General features: G+C 46.0%; 1 protein-coding gene across 1 annotated transcript in view; it reads right to left on the bottom strand.

Moving 5' to 3' along the window:
- Positions 1 to 12,833, bottom strand: part of LOC103610952 (acetoacetyl-CoA synthetase-like) — a gene marked incomplete at its 3' end in the record, with an annotated part of 39,031 nt that extends 26,198 nt beyond the window's left edge. The window contains exons 1-6 of the mRNA XM_008595006.1: positions 12,755 to 12,833; positions 12,305 to 12,408; positions 11,201 to 11,321; positions 5,523 to 5,636; positions 1,169 to 1,266; positions 302 to 365 (exon numbers count right to left, since the gene is read on the bottom strand). Coding sequence (XP_008593228.1) covers positions 302 to 365; positions 1,169 to 1,266; positions 5,523 to 5,636; positions 11,201 to 11,321; positions 12,305 to 12,408; positions 12,755 to 12,833 — 580 coding nt within the window. The remainder of the gene's footprint in view (positions 1 to 301; positions 366 to 1,168; positions 1,267 to 5,522; positions 5,637 to 11,200; positions 11,322 to 12,304; positions 12,409 to 12,754) is intronic.
- Between the last annotated feature and the right edge of the window lie 3,304 nt (positions 12,834 to 16,137).

Raw genomic sequence — 16,137 nt, 5'->3', positions numbered from 1 at the left:
AAAAAAAAAAAAAAAAAAAAAAAAAAAAAAAAAAGCAAGCCTCAAAGTCGACATGAGTTTCTGAGCTCACACCCAAAAAGCCTAGCCCGTGGACAACCGTGCACAGTGCCTACCATGCACTGGGTGCTGAGAGTGCTGATAACTGTATCTGCAGCCAACGCCATGGACCTCCCATATGCTATTTATTGCTCTACAAGTCCTGCATGGATGAACTCAATTTATACTTGTCTCATATCACTGTCCCTGTTTTGCAGATGAGGAAACTGAGGCACAGAGAGGATGCAAAACTCCCCAGGCCCACCCTCAGCTGCTGGGCTGCACTGACCAATGCCCAGTGCAGGGGCCTGCCCCAGAACAGATGCAGCCTGTGACAGGAGGAGCAGTCAGGGACATGGACACCACGTGTCCTCTAACAGGGGTCTGTCCTCAAGCCTCCTGAAGGTCCTTGATTCCCAAAGCCCTGCACCAGGAAAGGTCCCTGGCTAGGGAGCCAGGGCCAAGCAAGTTCCTCTCTGCTTCTTCTTCATTTATCCCATGGAGGGGCCGTGGGGCTGAGTGGTCACAGTGGAGCTCAGTGTGTGTTTTCTGCCCCTGCCTGGGCTGCTCTGAGCAGCTGGATGCACCCTGGGGTCCTCAGTTCCCTCCCAGAGTGCACGCCCCACACAGTACAGAGCTCGGATCCAAAGGAAGGAATCAGAAACAGGAGTGATCGTTGCAAGGAGGTTCTGGGGAAACATCTGTGAACAACACTTTCAGAGCAAATCTGGAAAACTGACCTCGGAGGGTAAATATGTAGGAAATCTCACATGGTCAGGAAATCACAGGCAAGGAAGAAAAGGCAATGTCACACCAGACTGTCACAGTACTGACTGCTGCATACAACCCTGGCTAAAGCCATCAATAAACATGGATGGGAATGTTAGGACTACTTGAAACAGAGGAAGAACCAGTTTGTGTTTAAATTTAAGAACAAGATTCAACTCCTGGCTCTTTCTCCCCTGTTATTCTTGCATCACCGGCCAGGGAGACAGGAGGCTGTCCAGATCTGGTCTCCTCCCAGCCTTGCTCATCCTGCCGTGCTGCTCTCCTGGGAATCGCCCTGCAGCTGCCCTGCCTAGAACACCCACAGGGCACCGCAGCAACCCCCACAGTGAGGACCCTGACTCACATTCACACCGAAGTCTGGAGATGTGGAGCTCCAGATGGCACCGATACTCGTTGTGGCCAGCATCGCCTCCACTGCGTGCACGCTATTGGGTAAATAACCTGTCAAGAGGACAGACGGAGAAGGCCTTGGGCTCAGAGGGTGTGTCGAGCAGCAGACTTCCAGAAGTTTCCTCCAAGAGCCAGGGCCAGAGGGGGGAGTGGAAGCTGGCCTTGAACTACCCAAGGAGCACAGCCAGCAACCCCCGATCCAAGCTGGGCTGCCTACCACTGCCTGTCCACTCACGACTGTCCCCACTCCAACCCACCCTCCAGTCTCATCACAGTGACTCCTGTGGCCCTGAGTGATCTGGCCCCGTCCTCCCTAGCTACCTCTCCCATTTCTCCCCATCACTCTCACCCAGTCACAAGAGCTTTCTTTCAGTTTGCAGTGGTTCTTTTTTTTTTTAAAAGATGACCGGTAAGGGGATCTTAACCCTTGACTTGGTGTTGTCAGCACCACGCTCAGCCAGTGAGCAAACCGGCCATCCCTATATGGGATCCGAACCCAGGGCCTTGGTGTTACCAGCACCGCACTCTCCAGAATGAGCCATGGGCCGGCCCTGTAGTGGTTCTAAATTCCTCCTGCCTCAGGGCCTTTGCACACAGTCTGCATTGCCTGAGCACTCTCCTACACACAACAGCCTTCCCCACTTAGTGCATCCTCATCCTTCAGCTCCCAACTCTCACAAAACTTCCTTGGAGAGGCCTTCTCCAAGGCCATCTTGCCCCTTCCCCATGAACCCAGGTCCCCTGCCTAGTCACCTATAAAACACACTGTATTTTTCCCTCACCAAACTTACCACAACTGCAAATGAATAATCACCTATATAACTGGCTATTTAATATCTGGTTCTCATGTGAGGGCTGGGACTTTGCCTGTCTTCTTTGCTTTACCAAATGCCTTTTACCTTGCCCTGCATTTCACGGCCCTCAGATATTGGCTGGCTGGCTGACGGATAGATGGACAAATAGACATATGGAAAAACAGGCAATGGGTAGCTGGACAATGGACAGATGAACAGATGGACAGATGGATGAATGGAGGAATGATGGATGGATGGATGGATTGACAGGTGGACAGATGGATGGATGGATGATGAATAGACAGGTGGACAGATGAACGATGGATGTATAGATGGTTGGATGGAGAGGAGGGGAGGGACTGAAGAACACAAGCAGCACAGTCAAGAACCACATAAACCTGGAAGGGGCAGAAGAAGAGGTGCTCAGGCACTCCCTCTACTAGGACACTGGCTTTCGTGGCAATAGAGGCAGAGAATCTTTATGGCCAGGGGGATTATGATCAATTAGACAGATCATTCTAAATAATGAAGAGGAAAGGACTTGGGCACAATGCATTAGGGAGCAGAAGGGCCACACCCAGATGTATCACCTGAGCAAGGTGCGGCTCCCCAGGTGATCACCTGGGGCTCCCTGCTCAGCCCCCTCCCTCTGTCCCCTCCTCTCTCCTGCTTGCCCATAGCAGCTGTACTTCCATTTCTTTGTATTCAATGTCTCCCATTCTCAAGCCATAAGCACCCAAGGGGCAGGAGTCATGCATCATTGCCTCCACCCCATGGGGCTCCATCCCACATCTGGCAGGCCCAGAGATGTTTACTGAGTTTGCCACGGAGATGAAGCTTGGCTTTGAGTGTAAACTAAAGCGTCTCTCTAGTGTCACTTCCAAGGGCAGGGCAGGACTCACTGCCCAGGGGAGCAGCTGTGTGATCAAACTGACTGTGTGGTGACTGACAAATGGCGAGGAGCCCCGCCCTTCTCCTGAAACACATCAGACACTGTCCTTGGCAACCACTTCACAAACAAAAGAAAACTGAGCCATGAGCAGCTTCAACTCCATCTTTTGAAGCCCTTAAAGTATCCATCCCATTTAATCTTCCCCTAAATCATTTCCTAGTGTTCTCTTCCAAAAAACACAAAGCCCCTGGTCCTAGTAGCTGCAGTCAGTATCCCAGCTGAGACCCACAGGAAGGGTGGGCCATGAGGACCCAGCCTGGATTGGAAGCATCCAGGGCATCAAAGCCAGGTGTCTCCTCAAAGAAAGTGGAGCCCAAAGCAATTGCAACTGCCTTCCCCCAACACACCCTGTTGTGTTTCTCCTTCTCTCAAAAATGGTTGCTTCAAAGGAGATTTTAAAAAATGAAAACTGGAGAGTAGGAGAACCTTTTACACTCCTTTGCCAGACCTTAAAAGGGTACAGAGTAGGGCCGGCCCGTGGCTCACTTGGGAGAGTGTGGTGCTGATAACACCAAGGCCACAGGTTCGAACCCCTATATAGGGATGGCCCATTAGCTCACTTGGGAGAGCATGGTGCTGACAACACCAAGCCAAGGGTTAAGATCCCCTTACTGGTCATCTTTTAAAAATAAACAAATAAATAAAAGGGTACAGATTAAACTGGATCAAGAAGGACCCAAGAAAAGTGAGGTTTCAACTTCAAAAATGCCTGCACAGGTCACCAGCCCAGTACTCACATTCACTCATTCAGGCAATATTTACTAGATGCCTACTATGTGCCAGGCACTCTTTACAGATTGAGATATGTCAGCAAACAGAAGACAAACCCTGTCCTCTAGTACTGGAGGGGACACACACATGCACACACACACAACCCTGTGATTTTGAGTGGGTGATAAAGACTACACAGAAAAATGAAGCAGGTGCAGGGACAGTGGTAATGAACTTTTTGAAGGACAACCAGGGACTGCCTCTGAGCAGGTAACGTTTGAGCAGAGACCTCCATGAACCAGGGTAAACCCCACACACATGCACAAGAACATTCCATCAAGGGCTGAGACAGGAATTAATTCTGTGTGTTCATTTCTATTTGATTCCTTTCCACTCAGCTAACATCTGTTGACCATTACCTCCATGCCCAGTCCTGTTACCTGAGGAGACACAGGGGCCCTGGCCAGCAGGGATTCTCTGTTCAGCCTGTTTACTTCATTTATATATAATGAGGCTGCCCAGCTCATCCACCCTCTTTGCAGACACAAACTGGATGACCATTTGCACTCAGTTCCCTTGGAAGAGGTGCACCCATGCCAAACACTGAGGTTCCAAAGCCTGAGCCCCTGCCCGGCAGCTCTGCTTGCCATCAGCCCCGTCCTGTGGTCCTTGTCCATGACCATGAGGGATGGAGGGAGTGAAGTCATGAGCCCTGACCACCAGGCCTGCACTGGAAGATAAATCACCTGTCTCTACCTGCTCACCCCTGTGTACATACCTGCTACATCTAAATTAACTAAAGTTCCTTGGGGCAAAGATCAAGTCCATTTGCAAGCCTTTAAATTTTTCCAGAAGTCAAGGTGAAAACTCTAAGAAAAACACCTAAGTTGCTCGCAAGAGGAAATCATGACTCTCTACCTGAGGGGACAAAGGGAGGGCCCAGCTCAGGAAGGGAGAATGAGGCAGGCCTCAGGCCTCACGTTAGCCACATCCAGCCTCCAACCTGCTCCTTCCAACACAACTGTCCCAATTGGGGTCTCAGCCCAAGCGTCAGTGGGTCCTGCTCCTTTTCTGGAATCTTTGGGTTCCACTCACCTTCCCTCCCATGCTTTACAGTTCAAGAGGGGAGGGGCAATCACAAGGGACAGAGCATCTAGGCAGAGCAGGTGAAGGTAGACAAGGCCTTTTGGGATCAGTCCTGGCACGTGCCCTACCTCGCACACTCCACCCCACAGAGCTCCTGTCGCCCGTACAGACACCTCACTCTAGCGAGCCTCCGGGCCTTTGCAAAGGCTGTGTCTGTAGCCTGGACTGCCCTTTGCTCTCCCACCCCATTGCAGGGCTGACACCTAGATGCACCTTTGTGAATCCAACCAACCTGGGTTGACTGCATACCCTTGATGTTCTTGGAACTGTCTCAGACTCTGGGACAAAGCAGCGAACAAAACAAAAAGAATTCCTGTCTTCACAGAACAGGGCAAGACATTTCCAGCGATTTTCCTTCTTTGTCTATTTTCTGCCTCACATATATAATTGAAGTCCTAAAAGGTTATAAAAGAGTACTCCAAAAAAGTTTGTGTGGGGGCTGGCCAATTAGCCCACTTGGGAGAATGTGATGCTGATAACACCAAAGTTAAGCGTTTGGATCCCCTTACTGGCCAGCCAGCAAAAAAAAGTTTGTGGAAAAATAGAATTGAAAGATAATACGAATCTTTCTGTGAACTTTTTGAAGCAACCCTGGATGTACCATAACACGACTCCACTTTATTCAAAAGTCGTTTCAACCTTCTAAGCCATTCATTCTGCCTTGTCCCCTCCCCCAAGCCATCACAAGCTCCAAAAACACTTACCCACGACCCGGTCTCCCTTTTTCACACCCATTCTCCTCATGGCTGCTGCAAACAAAGCCACCTGTTGCCTCAACTCTTCAAAAGTCACCTTCACAATTTCCTCTTTGCCTTCCCCTGTGAAGAGAAAAAGGACAATCATACACAGACCATCACAAAAAGAAAGGCTCCAAGGCATAGGCGCTGGATGAAAAATCAATCAAGGCCCAGGGAAAACCTTACAGAGATGCAAGGAACGCAAGACAAGATGCAGGTTGACTCAACTTCTTGGAACAGACAGGCTGTGTGAAAGCCTCAGAAACATACAAACTGAACTTATCCTTTAAAGATGTTCTGTTGAGAATGTTTTCATTAAGTGAAGAATCCTTTGATATGGGTTGAGGGTTTCTTTTATTTTGAAATGACTATAGATTCACAGGAAGTTGCAAAGAGAGTACAGAGAGGTCCCATGACCCCTTCACTCAGCTTCCCTGGTGGTTACATCTTATATAACTACAGTTCAATGTCAAAGCCAGGGAACTGACATGGATACAAGGTGTGTGCATGGTTCTTTGTCATTTTATGGCATTTCCTACAATCCAGATGTAGAATATTTCCGTAGCCACGAAGACCTTCCTCCACTATCCCTTTATAGTAAGCCCCCCACCAACATCCCTACCCCTGGGCAATCACTAATCTGTTCTCCCACATTTTGTCATTTCGAGAATTTATATGAATGGAATCACACAGCAGGTGGCCTTCTGAGATTGGCTTTTTTCACCTGGTATAATGCCCTTAAAATTCATTTAAGTTATTGCATGCATCAACGATTCATTCCTTTACTTTTTTGGGGGGTTTTTTTTTTGGTGGCTGGGGATCCAAACCCTTAATCTTAGTGTTATAACACTGCACTCTAACCAACTGAGCTAACTGGCCAACCCTATAATTCGTTCTTTTTTATTGCTGAGCAATATTCCACCTTTGGCTTGATTTTGATTTTTTTTTAAGATTATAAAAATAATACAAGCTCACTGTAGAAAAAAAAGTATGAATAAGAAAATAAAATGATCATCCTCACTAGTTATCAAAGAAATGTCCATGAAAACAGTGAGATACTAATTTTCACCTAGAAGACTGGCAAGAATGGAAAAGTACAGTGTGGTACCCAGCCTCCACGATGGCCCTCAAGGACACCCACCTGGGTATTCATGCTCTGGTGTAGTATGTAGCCCCTCCCACACTGAGTGGGCCTGACGTGGGGAACCAACACATTATTGTGGAAATGATGGAGTGACTTCTGAACCCTGGCTATAAACGACGCTGCAGTTCCCACGTGGCTCAATCTGGGGGAAGCCAGATTGTGTGCCATGTTGTGAGGACCCTCAAGCAGCCCATGGAGAGGCCCACATGGTGAGCTGCCAAGGCTCCTGGCCAGCAGCTGTGTGAGCTCCCCAAATGGAATGTGGATCCTCCAGCCTTGGTCAAGCCCCAGACAACATCCTCACTGCAGTTTCATGAAAGACCACCCAGCTGAATGTCTAACCCACCAAAACTGTGAGATAATAAACATCTACTATTTTAAGCCACAGCTTTCAGGTCATTTGTTACACAGCAAGATAATTAATACAAGTAATCTCCACACCAGACAGACACCACAAAAAAAAAAAAAAAAAAAAAATTAAAAAAAGAAATCCCCCCCCCAAACAGACCCCACAAAAAAAAAAAAAAAAAATTAAAAAAAGAAATCCCCCCCCCAAACAGACCCCACAAAAAAAAAAAAAAAAAATTAAAAAAAGAAATCCCCCCACCAGACAGACACCAAAAAAAAAAAAAAAAAAAAAAAAATTAATACAAGTAAGACTCAATGTTGTGAAAGTGCAGGAAAATTATTTGAATGTACTTTCTGCAGGAAATACGTTAATCCTTTGACCATTATCTCTGATGCAAATATTTGTTCCTGATTGCTAACTGCTTTTCAGTTCTGTAATATGAAGCCTCTCGTTTCCAAAGTGGATAAACATTCTAATTTCCCTTTGGTGTAAATCTGGCTCTTCCCTATTTGCTTGAAGTTGGATATTCTTGCCTACCATCTTTTCCTCACCTCTCTCAGGTGGCCTTTTAGATACCTCTCTCATATTCCCAGCCCAAATAATTTTCTATCCTGTAAAAATACTCAGCAACCTGAAATCTACGGTTCAAAGACAAAATGTGCTATGCAGGCAACTCCTCTAACAATCTAAACATTGATGGGCCGATGTGTGGTGTTTTGCTCCACTCGCTGGAGCATGAGAGCAACAGTACACTCATTACATGGCCTAACCCAGGATTACAGGCAGGAAGGATGAGCTCTACTGAGAATGCCCGAGTGAGCACAGAGCAGAGCTCTGTGAACACCTGCCCGCAGCTGGGCGAGCAAGAAACAAACCATAGAAACACACAGAAAGAAGATGAAATACAATAACCTTAAAGCCTCCAAACCAGTAATCAGCCAACTCAGGTACCTGCTCAAGTAAGATCTCAGATTTGTAAACTAAATGTGATCCCCAACTTGAGGGCACTATTCCCACTGCAATTATGAGGAAAGGGAGAGCTCATGAAAAGAAGGGGCTCAAATATTTAAAAGGGAAGGGATGAAAATAAATAAATAAATAAATGGGAAGGGATGGCGGGGGTGGGGAGGACACAGGGCAAGCAAGGGGCAGCGTAAGACAGACAGGGGACATGGAATTATAACCTCCTTAACCCACACTAGAGATAGAGCAGGGCCTTAAAAAAAAAGGGCGGGGGGGGCACGCAACTGGCCAGATTCAACCAGTATGGTATATACCTGTGAGAGAGAGAAAGAGTTTGCACACTCAGTTCACTCCCCACCCCACCCAGACACCCACAGTTCAAGTTCTGGGAAGACTGGCTTGTTTTATCACTAGCAATCAAGCAGATGACTGATTTTTAGTTTTCGGATTTCTTTTAAGAAGATTCACTTTTGAGCACTCCCGCTTTCCAGGAGAAATCAAGACCTCATGACATGTCTGTGACACTGGGTAAAAGTACATACACATTTAAAGGGAGCAGGAAAAGCAGATAAAAAAGGGACCCAGCATTCTAGCTCCTCAGGACTACAAAAGATGCAAGTGGGTTGGTGTCCCAGTGAGGTTTACACAAGCATCATAGAGCCTGGGCGGGACAGTCCTTTATGAGTCTCTTATGGATAAACAAAATGTGGTCTATACATACAATGAAATACCACAAGGACATAAAAGGAATGAAGCACTGACACACACTACAATGTGGATGAACCTTGAAAACATCACGCTGAGTGAAAGAAGCCAGACACAAAAGCCCACATGAAATGTCCAGAATAGGCAAATCTATAGAGAAGGAAAGCAGATTCATGGTTGCAGGACATGGGGGAGGGAGGAATGAGGGTGACTGCTAATGAGGGGATTTTCTTTTGGGGTGATGGAAATGTTCTAAAACTAGAGGTGGTGGTTTGCACAACCTTGTGAATAAGCTAAACCCACTGTAAACTGTATTCCAACTGGAAAAAAAGAGCCTCTAACCTCTGTGCTCTCCCCCTCCCAGAGTCTGAACCCATCAAGACTCCCTGCAAGCCTCCTGCCCTGCCTGCCTGAGACCAGCCTCTGACGATTCACCTCATTTTACACAACTAGCACATTCTTGAAATACTGGTGCAAACCAAGTCCTATTCTGAAACACAGTGAGGAAACTAAGAGCTACCTGAAATTTTATATATGTTTTCTTATTTATTGTTCCACCCCAGAATGTCAGCCTCCCAAGAGCAGGGAGCTTGTCTGTCCCTGCAATGCTGTGTTCCCAGCACCTCTTACAGAAGAGGTATTTAATACAGATCCAAGCAGCAAGTGAATGACCAGCCACATGAGTCTGCAAAGACCTTCTCACTGAGCAAGAGAGACAGAGCACTGGCATAATGTCCAAGGCCACTCATCCACTCAGCCTTCATTGTATCAATATGAAGAACCAAGGAAAGGAGCAAAATAATGCTGAATAGCCAAGCTACTACACTGCTACCTACCTCCTCAACCAAGAGTGTGCATCAGAAGTGACTATGGGCTTTAAAAACTACGGGCAGGCTTGAGTCCAGCCCTGCAAGATATGTTCCAGCAAGTCATAGTGGGAATTGAACAGCCATGATCTTAAAAGCTACAAAGGGGGCCGGCCCCGTGGCGCACTCGGGAGAGTGCGGCACTGGGAGCACAGCGACGCTCCCGCCGCGGGTTCGGATCCTATATAGGACTGGCTGGTGCGCTCACTGGCTGAGTGCGGTGCAGGCGACACCACACCAAGGGTTGCGATCCCCTTACCAGTCACAAAAAAGACAAAAAAATGAAAAAATAAAAAAATAAAAGCTACACAGGGATTCCAGACGTATGACCTTGACTGAAACTATGCGTGTTTCCTCTGTGCCAAGGACTGTGCTAAGATACTGTGTACAGATATAGATACACTCACTTAATCCCTACAATAATAATCCCTGAAATTGGTACTGTCATCCTTCCCATTTTACAGATGCAGAAACAGACCCAGAGAGGTTGAGTGACTTACCCAAGGTTGCACAGCTGCTGAGTGTGGGACTGGGACTTGAACTCTCAAATCATCACCCAAGCTCATTTGCTCCTATTTTAAGCACTACTTGTAGAAGCACAACTACCTGATTTCCCACACCACTCTGATGAAATACAGCAACTTTTAGTGAAGACGAGGGTTGCTAGAAGCAAGGATGCCAGCACCTGCAGGCAGCAAGGTCGGGACAGAAACACTATGATAATTGGGCACCTGATGGCAGAGGACACAATAGCCCGGGGGCCTTTCTGAAAGTCTAGGAGAAACCATCCCATACACTATAACAGCTCTTGATGGTACTGGTTTCTGGCACCATCCAAAAAATAGAAGCCTTGAGTCATGAAAAACAAGAGGTTTGATGATGTTCCAGCTCCTCTACTTAAGCATATTTCCCCACAACTTATAATAGAACATTGTGTCACAAATGGATAAAGTTTTATTATTCAAAGGTGAAAAGTTTAGTCACCTAGAAAATTCACTTATGTGAAATACCTCAAATCCTAACAGTAGTACATAAATTCAATGTTACTTTTTACAAATATTCAGCTTTATCAAAAAACTAACATAGGAGGCTGGCTGGTTAGCTCACTTGGGAGAGCATGGTACTGATAACACCAAGGTCAAGGGTTCAGATTCCCTTATTGAGGGGGGAAGAAAAACTAATTTAGACAGCTACCTATAGTATTTCCTTACTAAGAATACTCCTAGCTTATTTAAAACATTTCATTTATACCAATTCTTCTAGAGACTGCTTAGTACATAAATTGGGATATTCTTTAAACTTTCCTGTAAAAGGAGAATCCAGTGGGAAGAGATTCTAGCCATAGTTCCACCACTTACTTTCCAAGGGACTCAAGCTGGTTACTTAATATTGGGTGTCCCCATTTCTCCCATAAAATACAACCACGAGACTAGCCCTCTTCACTCCCCAGAGAAAATATGGTCAACAGAAGTCTTAATTACATCAGAAAGGTGCCAAGATATTGTTTGGAAATCCTACACTGCAGTTTCTGCAGGCTCCAGAGCCTCTCCAAACACGTGGTGCCACATGTATGCACCATCTAGAACACCACCAGAGGAAACCCGAGGTCAGGACTCACTTGCAACATAAAGGGCAACTCTGTCATTCTCTTTGTGCCACAGGAGGTTTTCTGCATAGTTCAGGCGACTGCCTCTGAACCACTCGGGGACATCTGCAATCCCTTTAGATGTGTCCACAACCTATAGAGGGTGACAGCAAACCAAGACACACACATACATGAGACCTTCGCCACAAATAAATAAAAGCTATTCTGCTTCCCAGGAAGCCAGCTAACCCATTGGCCCAAAGCATTTACATTTTATAGACTGAACTATGAACCGAACTAAAGGCTTGAAACTGAAAACAAATATTAATGCCAAGGGAAAACACCATCCCCAGTAATTTACTCTTTCAACAAATATTTATTAAGTATCTACTTTATGAGAGATGCCGCAGACAAAGTAAATCAGATGCCTGGCCAAGATGCCAAGCTCTGACCAGACACCCAAACACCAGGAGCTCAAGCTTAGGGCCCACCTGCCCATCCTCCCACAATGTCTAGAAGTCTGACTCTTTGCTTCCTTCCTTGGGGTCCTGGAACCTTGATTTTTTTTTCCTCTCAGTGCCAACAGATCAACCTTTCAGAATGGTTTGCCCCCAAAAGACAATAAATTAGACTTTGAATAACAGGACTCCCTTTCCCCAGATATTTACTGATTTACAGTGTAAGGGGTTGAAAAGTTCCCTAAACTCCAGGGTTAAAAAAATAATGAAACTATCAATAGTTTAAAAAACTACAACAATGTGAGTGTACTTATTATGACTGAACTATACACTTTAAAAGGGTTAAGATGGTAAATTTTATGTTATGTACATTTTACCACAATTAAAAATTTTTCAATTACCCAAAAAAAAAAAAAAAAAACCAACACCCTACTACTTAGGATCATTCAAGTTCACAGGATAGGGCTGGGGGTCCACACACAACAAGGATTCACAGATTACCGGGTCTCAAGAGAGTCCATGGTCATGTAATGCCAGTTCTCTGGGGCAATGACTTTTTCCCATGGATGTGAGGTTTTAAAAGATATGATTTGGTATTCCAAAAAAATTAACATTTCACCTTATAACACAACACATAAATAAGATAACAAATAAGCACATAGGCAAAATCTCTGCTTACCTCATCATACATGCGTGAGAAAACAATTCCACTGAATTTCCAGAACTCAGCCCAGAAGTCTGAATAAGATTCAACTGACCAATGGTACAAGTCATCATAATTCTCTAAAAAATAAAATAAAATGGATCATAGCTCAGATAAACCTTAGAAGGAAGTCTTAGCAGTTCAATAATAAGATGGACACACCTAAGAAATAACAGGGCTTCCAAAGCAGCTGATGAGAAATGGTCTGGGGAGAGAGGGAGCTTAAACTTTATTGAACCAAACCCACCGCCAATGGTCCTTACAAGGAACAAAAGCATCAAGACAGTGATTTCATACCTTAACTACCATGCCTAAGAACATGGGTGCTGGAGCCAGAATGCCTGGATTCGAACCCTGGCTCGGCCATTTATCAGCTGTGCAACCTCAAGCAAGTTACTTAAGCTCTCTGTGTCTCAGTTTCCTCACCTGTAAAATGGGAATGATTAATAGCTTCTACCCGTCCGACCCATAGGGCTGTTGTGAGGATTTCAATGAGCACATGCATAAAGCGCTTAGAACAGGGCCTTGGACATAATCAGAGCAACATCAAGAGTTTGCTATTATACCATATAAACTTAGAAAATCTACATTCAATAGATTTGAAAACCCAGAAGTTCAAAACTGGTAGCTTGCTGATGGACTTCTCATGCCACTACAATGTCATGGGGGGCTTTTTGGATTACTTATTTTGATTTTTGAATAAGCATATGTTCACAAAATTCAAAATTACAAAAGTATAAAAGGTTATACAGTAAAAAATCTCCCTCCTTTTGCTCCACAACCATCTAACTTTTCTTGCCGAGCAGTAACTAGTTATAGTGATTCCTTTGTGTCTTCCCAGAGGTTTTATGCCTAAGCAAATCTATCCCTCCCTCCCACTCTCACACAAATGGAAGCAGGCTATTCATACCAAGTTCCAATACTGGGGCATTAGCAAAGTCTCTTCCCCAATTTGGGCCTTTTTAATCTCAATGCTTTTTTAAATAAGATACCCATTCATGCATATCTCCAAATTCAAAAAGAACTGGCTCTATAGCAAAATCCCCTCAGCCACTGGGTTCACCTGAGACAAATAAAAATTGTTATTTCTTTTCTCTTCTCCCAGAGAGATTCTGTAACCTGCTTCTTTCACTAAAAATCTACTAGAGATTTTTCCACATCAGTGCATAAAAAGCAGCCTCTTTTTCACAGCTAAAAAAGCTGCCTCTTTTTCCACTGGATAGATGTACCATAATTTGTTCAACCAGATTTCTATTTTAGGATATCAGGTTGTGTTCCAGTCTTCTGCTAACAAATCACACAAAGCTGTATTAAATAAGGCAAGAGCAACAAAAGTTTGCAAAAGAAATCCAAACCAAACTATATGTGATGGATAATCGCCATTCATGCCCAACTGAACTCAATGCTTCAGAGATCAATGTCAACCTCTGAGTGACAGAAACCCATATTTGGGAGCAAGAAGGACAATGTGCCAGAGACTGGTGGGAAGTAAGATGACCGAAGCTAGCCTGGGGAGCTTCCCTCTATAGATCCCACTCATAAAGAGATAGATTTAACTCCTAAAGGACACTTGACTTCACTGTATACTCCCCCTAACCTAGCTGAGGATGTCTTCACCCTTCCAAGTGCACAGGGTCCAGGTGGACCAGACAAAATTAATCAATCCATCCTTAGGGAGGGAGAGAATTTCATCATATCAAGGACCAAGAGAAGCCATGCAGTGTTTCTGTTCCAGAGCACAGCCTTGCTAGTGCTCCAGGAAGGCACAGGCTGACAGGGATATGATAACAGCAAAAAGATGACCAATGGGGTATAAGGAATGGGAAAAAAAAAAAAGCACAATACAGTGGCTGAGCTGAATACTCTCACTGCAATCAATCAACTAAAGATGGCTCATCCTCACTGTTCCCCTGGGGGTATAGAGAGGAAGAGGCACAATGATCCTTGCCCTTAAGCAGTGTCCCTTACACCAGTGGTGCCCAGTAATGGTCCTCAGTCATGCTGGACTCAGGAGCGAGAGGAAGAGAGGGATCACCAAGAGCTGGGCGGCAGGGACAGGCTGCGGGAGGAGGTGGGCCTAGGCTGGCCCTGGCAGCAAGGCAGGGTTTGGACACTCAGAGGAAGACCTGATAGGCTGGTGAAATGCCAAGAGCCCAGGTAAAGAGCTAGAGTGAGCGGGTCTGCAGCAGGAACAAAGATCAATCTGACTGAAGTGGGGAGAGTCATCTCAGAGGTCGGGCAGCCAAAACAAGGGGACAGACTGCAGGGGCTCTCAGGCTCCAAGATTAAGAAAGGAAAGGAATCTGGTCCACAGCAATGATGCCTACAGCTCCTCCAAGCCCAGAAGATGGGGGCCATGGACCAGGTTAATCAAGCACACAGGAAAAAACACCAGGGACGGTGAGTATGGAAAGCAGGAGCCAGCCCTGACCCAGAGACCTTGCTTGGGGACCTCAGGCAGGCCACTCTGCCTGAGATGCAGTTTCCCCTATGGATCACCTGGAAATTGTTGGCTGGAGAAGACCATGGTTCCTCCCACAACAGTGGAGTAGTTAAGCCTAGGCTCCAGGGTCAGGCTGGATAACCTGGATTAGAATCTCAGCTCTACCACTTCCTAGGGAATGACCTTGGGCAGCTGCTCCACCTCTCTGAGCCTCAGCATTCGCATATGTAAAATGGGAGTAGCAGCAGTGACTTCTTTAAGAGGGTGTGGTGAGGACCAACAGAGCTCATCGCTTAAAGAGGCTCCAGAGTTCAACCGTCTGGGTACAAGTCCTGCCACTCTGAGTGGCCTCAGACAAGTTATTTCGCTGTTCTATGCCTCAGTTTCTTCCTCCATAAAAGGAGGATGATGGTACGTACTGAAGGGCCAATGTGAGAACGGAATGATCAAAACACATAAAGTGCTCAGAACAGTGCTCAGCAGAGAAGGTGCCTGAAGGTGTCAGCCTCTGGCATCACCCAAACTATCTTGCAAGAAGATCAGCTGTGGTGACTGGATAGCTTACAATGATCTACGGAGACTGGGACCTAAGAGTACACAGAAGTGTGATAAGTGGCAGCATGCCAGCTCCTCCATCAAGGAGGGCAGTGCCAGACCCAGGGCAGGTCTCTAGGAAAGGATCCTCCAATGTGCCTGTGGGAATACCACTTGACAAACAGGCCCCATGCTCCTCTCTCCCATGACCTTTCTTTTTTTTTTAAAATCACTTTGGTCCTCACTAATGGCAGAATTCCAGCAGCAAAAATTCCCCCAAACTGATATAAGAGATGAACCAGGGACTTGAAATGCAGACCTCCCCTGAAAACTTCAAAAGCCCATCACAACAGCACATCCACCAACAGCACCGCTGAGGGAGGAAAGAGGGTCACCGGCCCTGCAGATCTGGGAAACAAATGGCCATAACTGCACCTTCACATCACAGGGACCTAGGAGGTGACAGCAAAGTGGGCTGACTCTGTGCAGAAACCTTTCCACTGTCAGCAACCCAGCCAAGTCATTGAATACAATTCTTCAGACAAGTGGTGTGGAGAGAGACGCCTCTTCAGGCTTCTGCTCACATGTCCCCTCCTCCACTCAGAGGTTGCAGTCTGGAAGCCCAAGTAACCACTGGCACATTTGGTTCGGCCTGCACAACATTGACCACGAACCTGAACTACTGTCTAACACTTAAAAACCCATCTTTAACATGAAAATCAACTACACTGTATATTGATAAATTAAAATTTAAAAAATAATAACAAATAGGGGAAAGCCAGCGGAAGACTGCGCAGAGGCGGACTGAAGCACCCCGGACCGGCCCACCCTG

The sequence above is a fragment of the Galeopterus variegatus genome, unplaced genomic scaffold (genome assembly GCF_000696425.1).
Source record: "Galeopterus variegatus unplaced genomic scaffold, G_variegatus-3.0.2 Scaffold12127, whole genome shotgun sequence".
Classification (NCBI taxonomy): domain Eukaryota; kingdom Metazoa; phylum Chordata; class Mammalia; order Dermoptera; family Cynocephalidae; genus Galeopterus; species Galeopterus variegatus.
The sequence above is the reverse complement of the archived record's forward strand: the minus strand, read 5'-3'. Positions and strand labels throughout refer to the sequence as shown.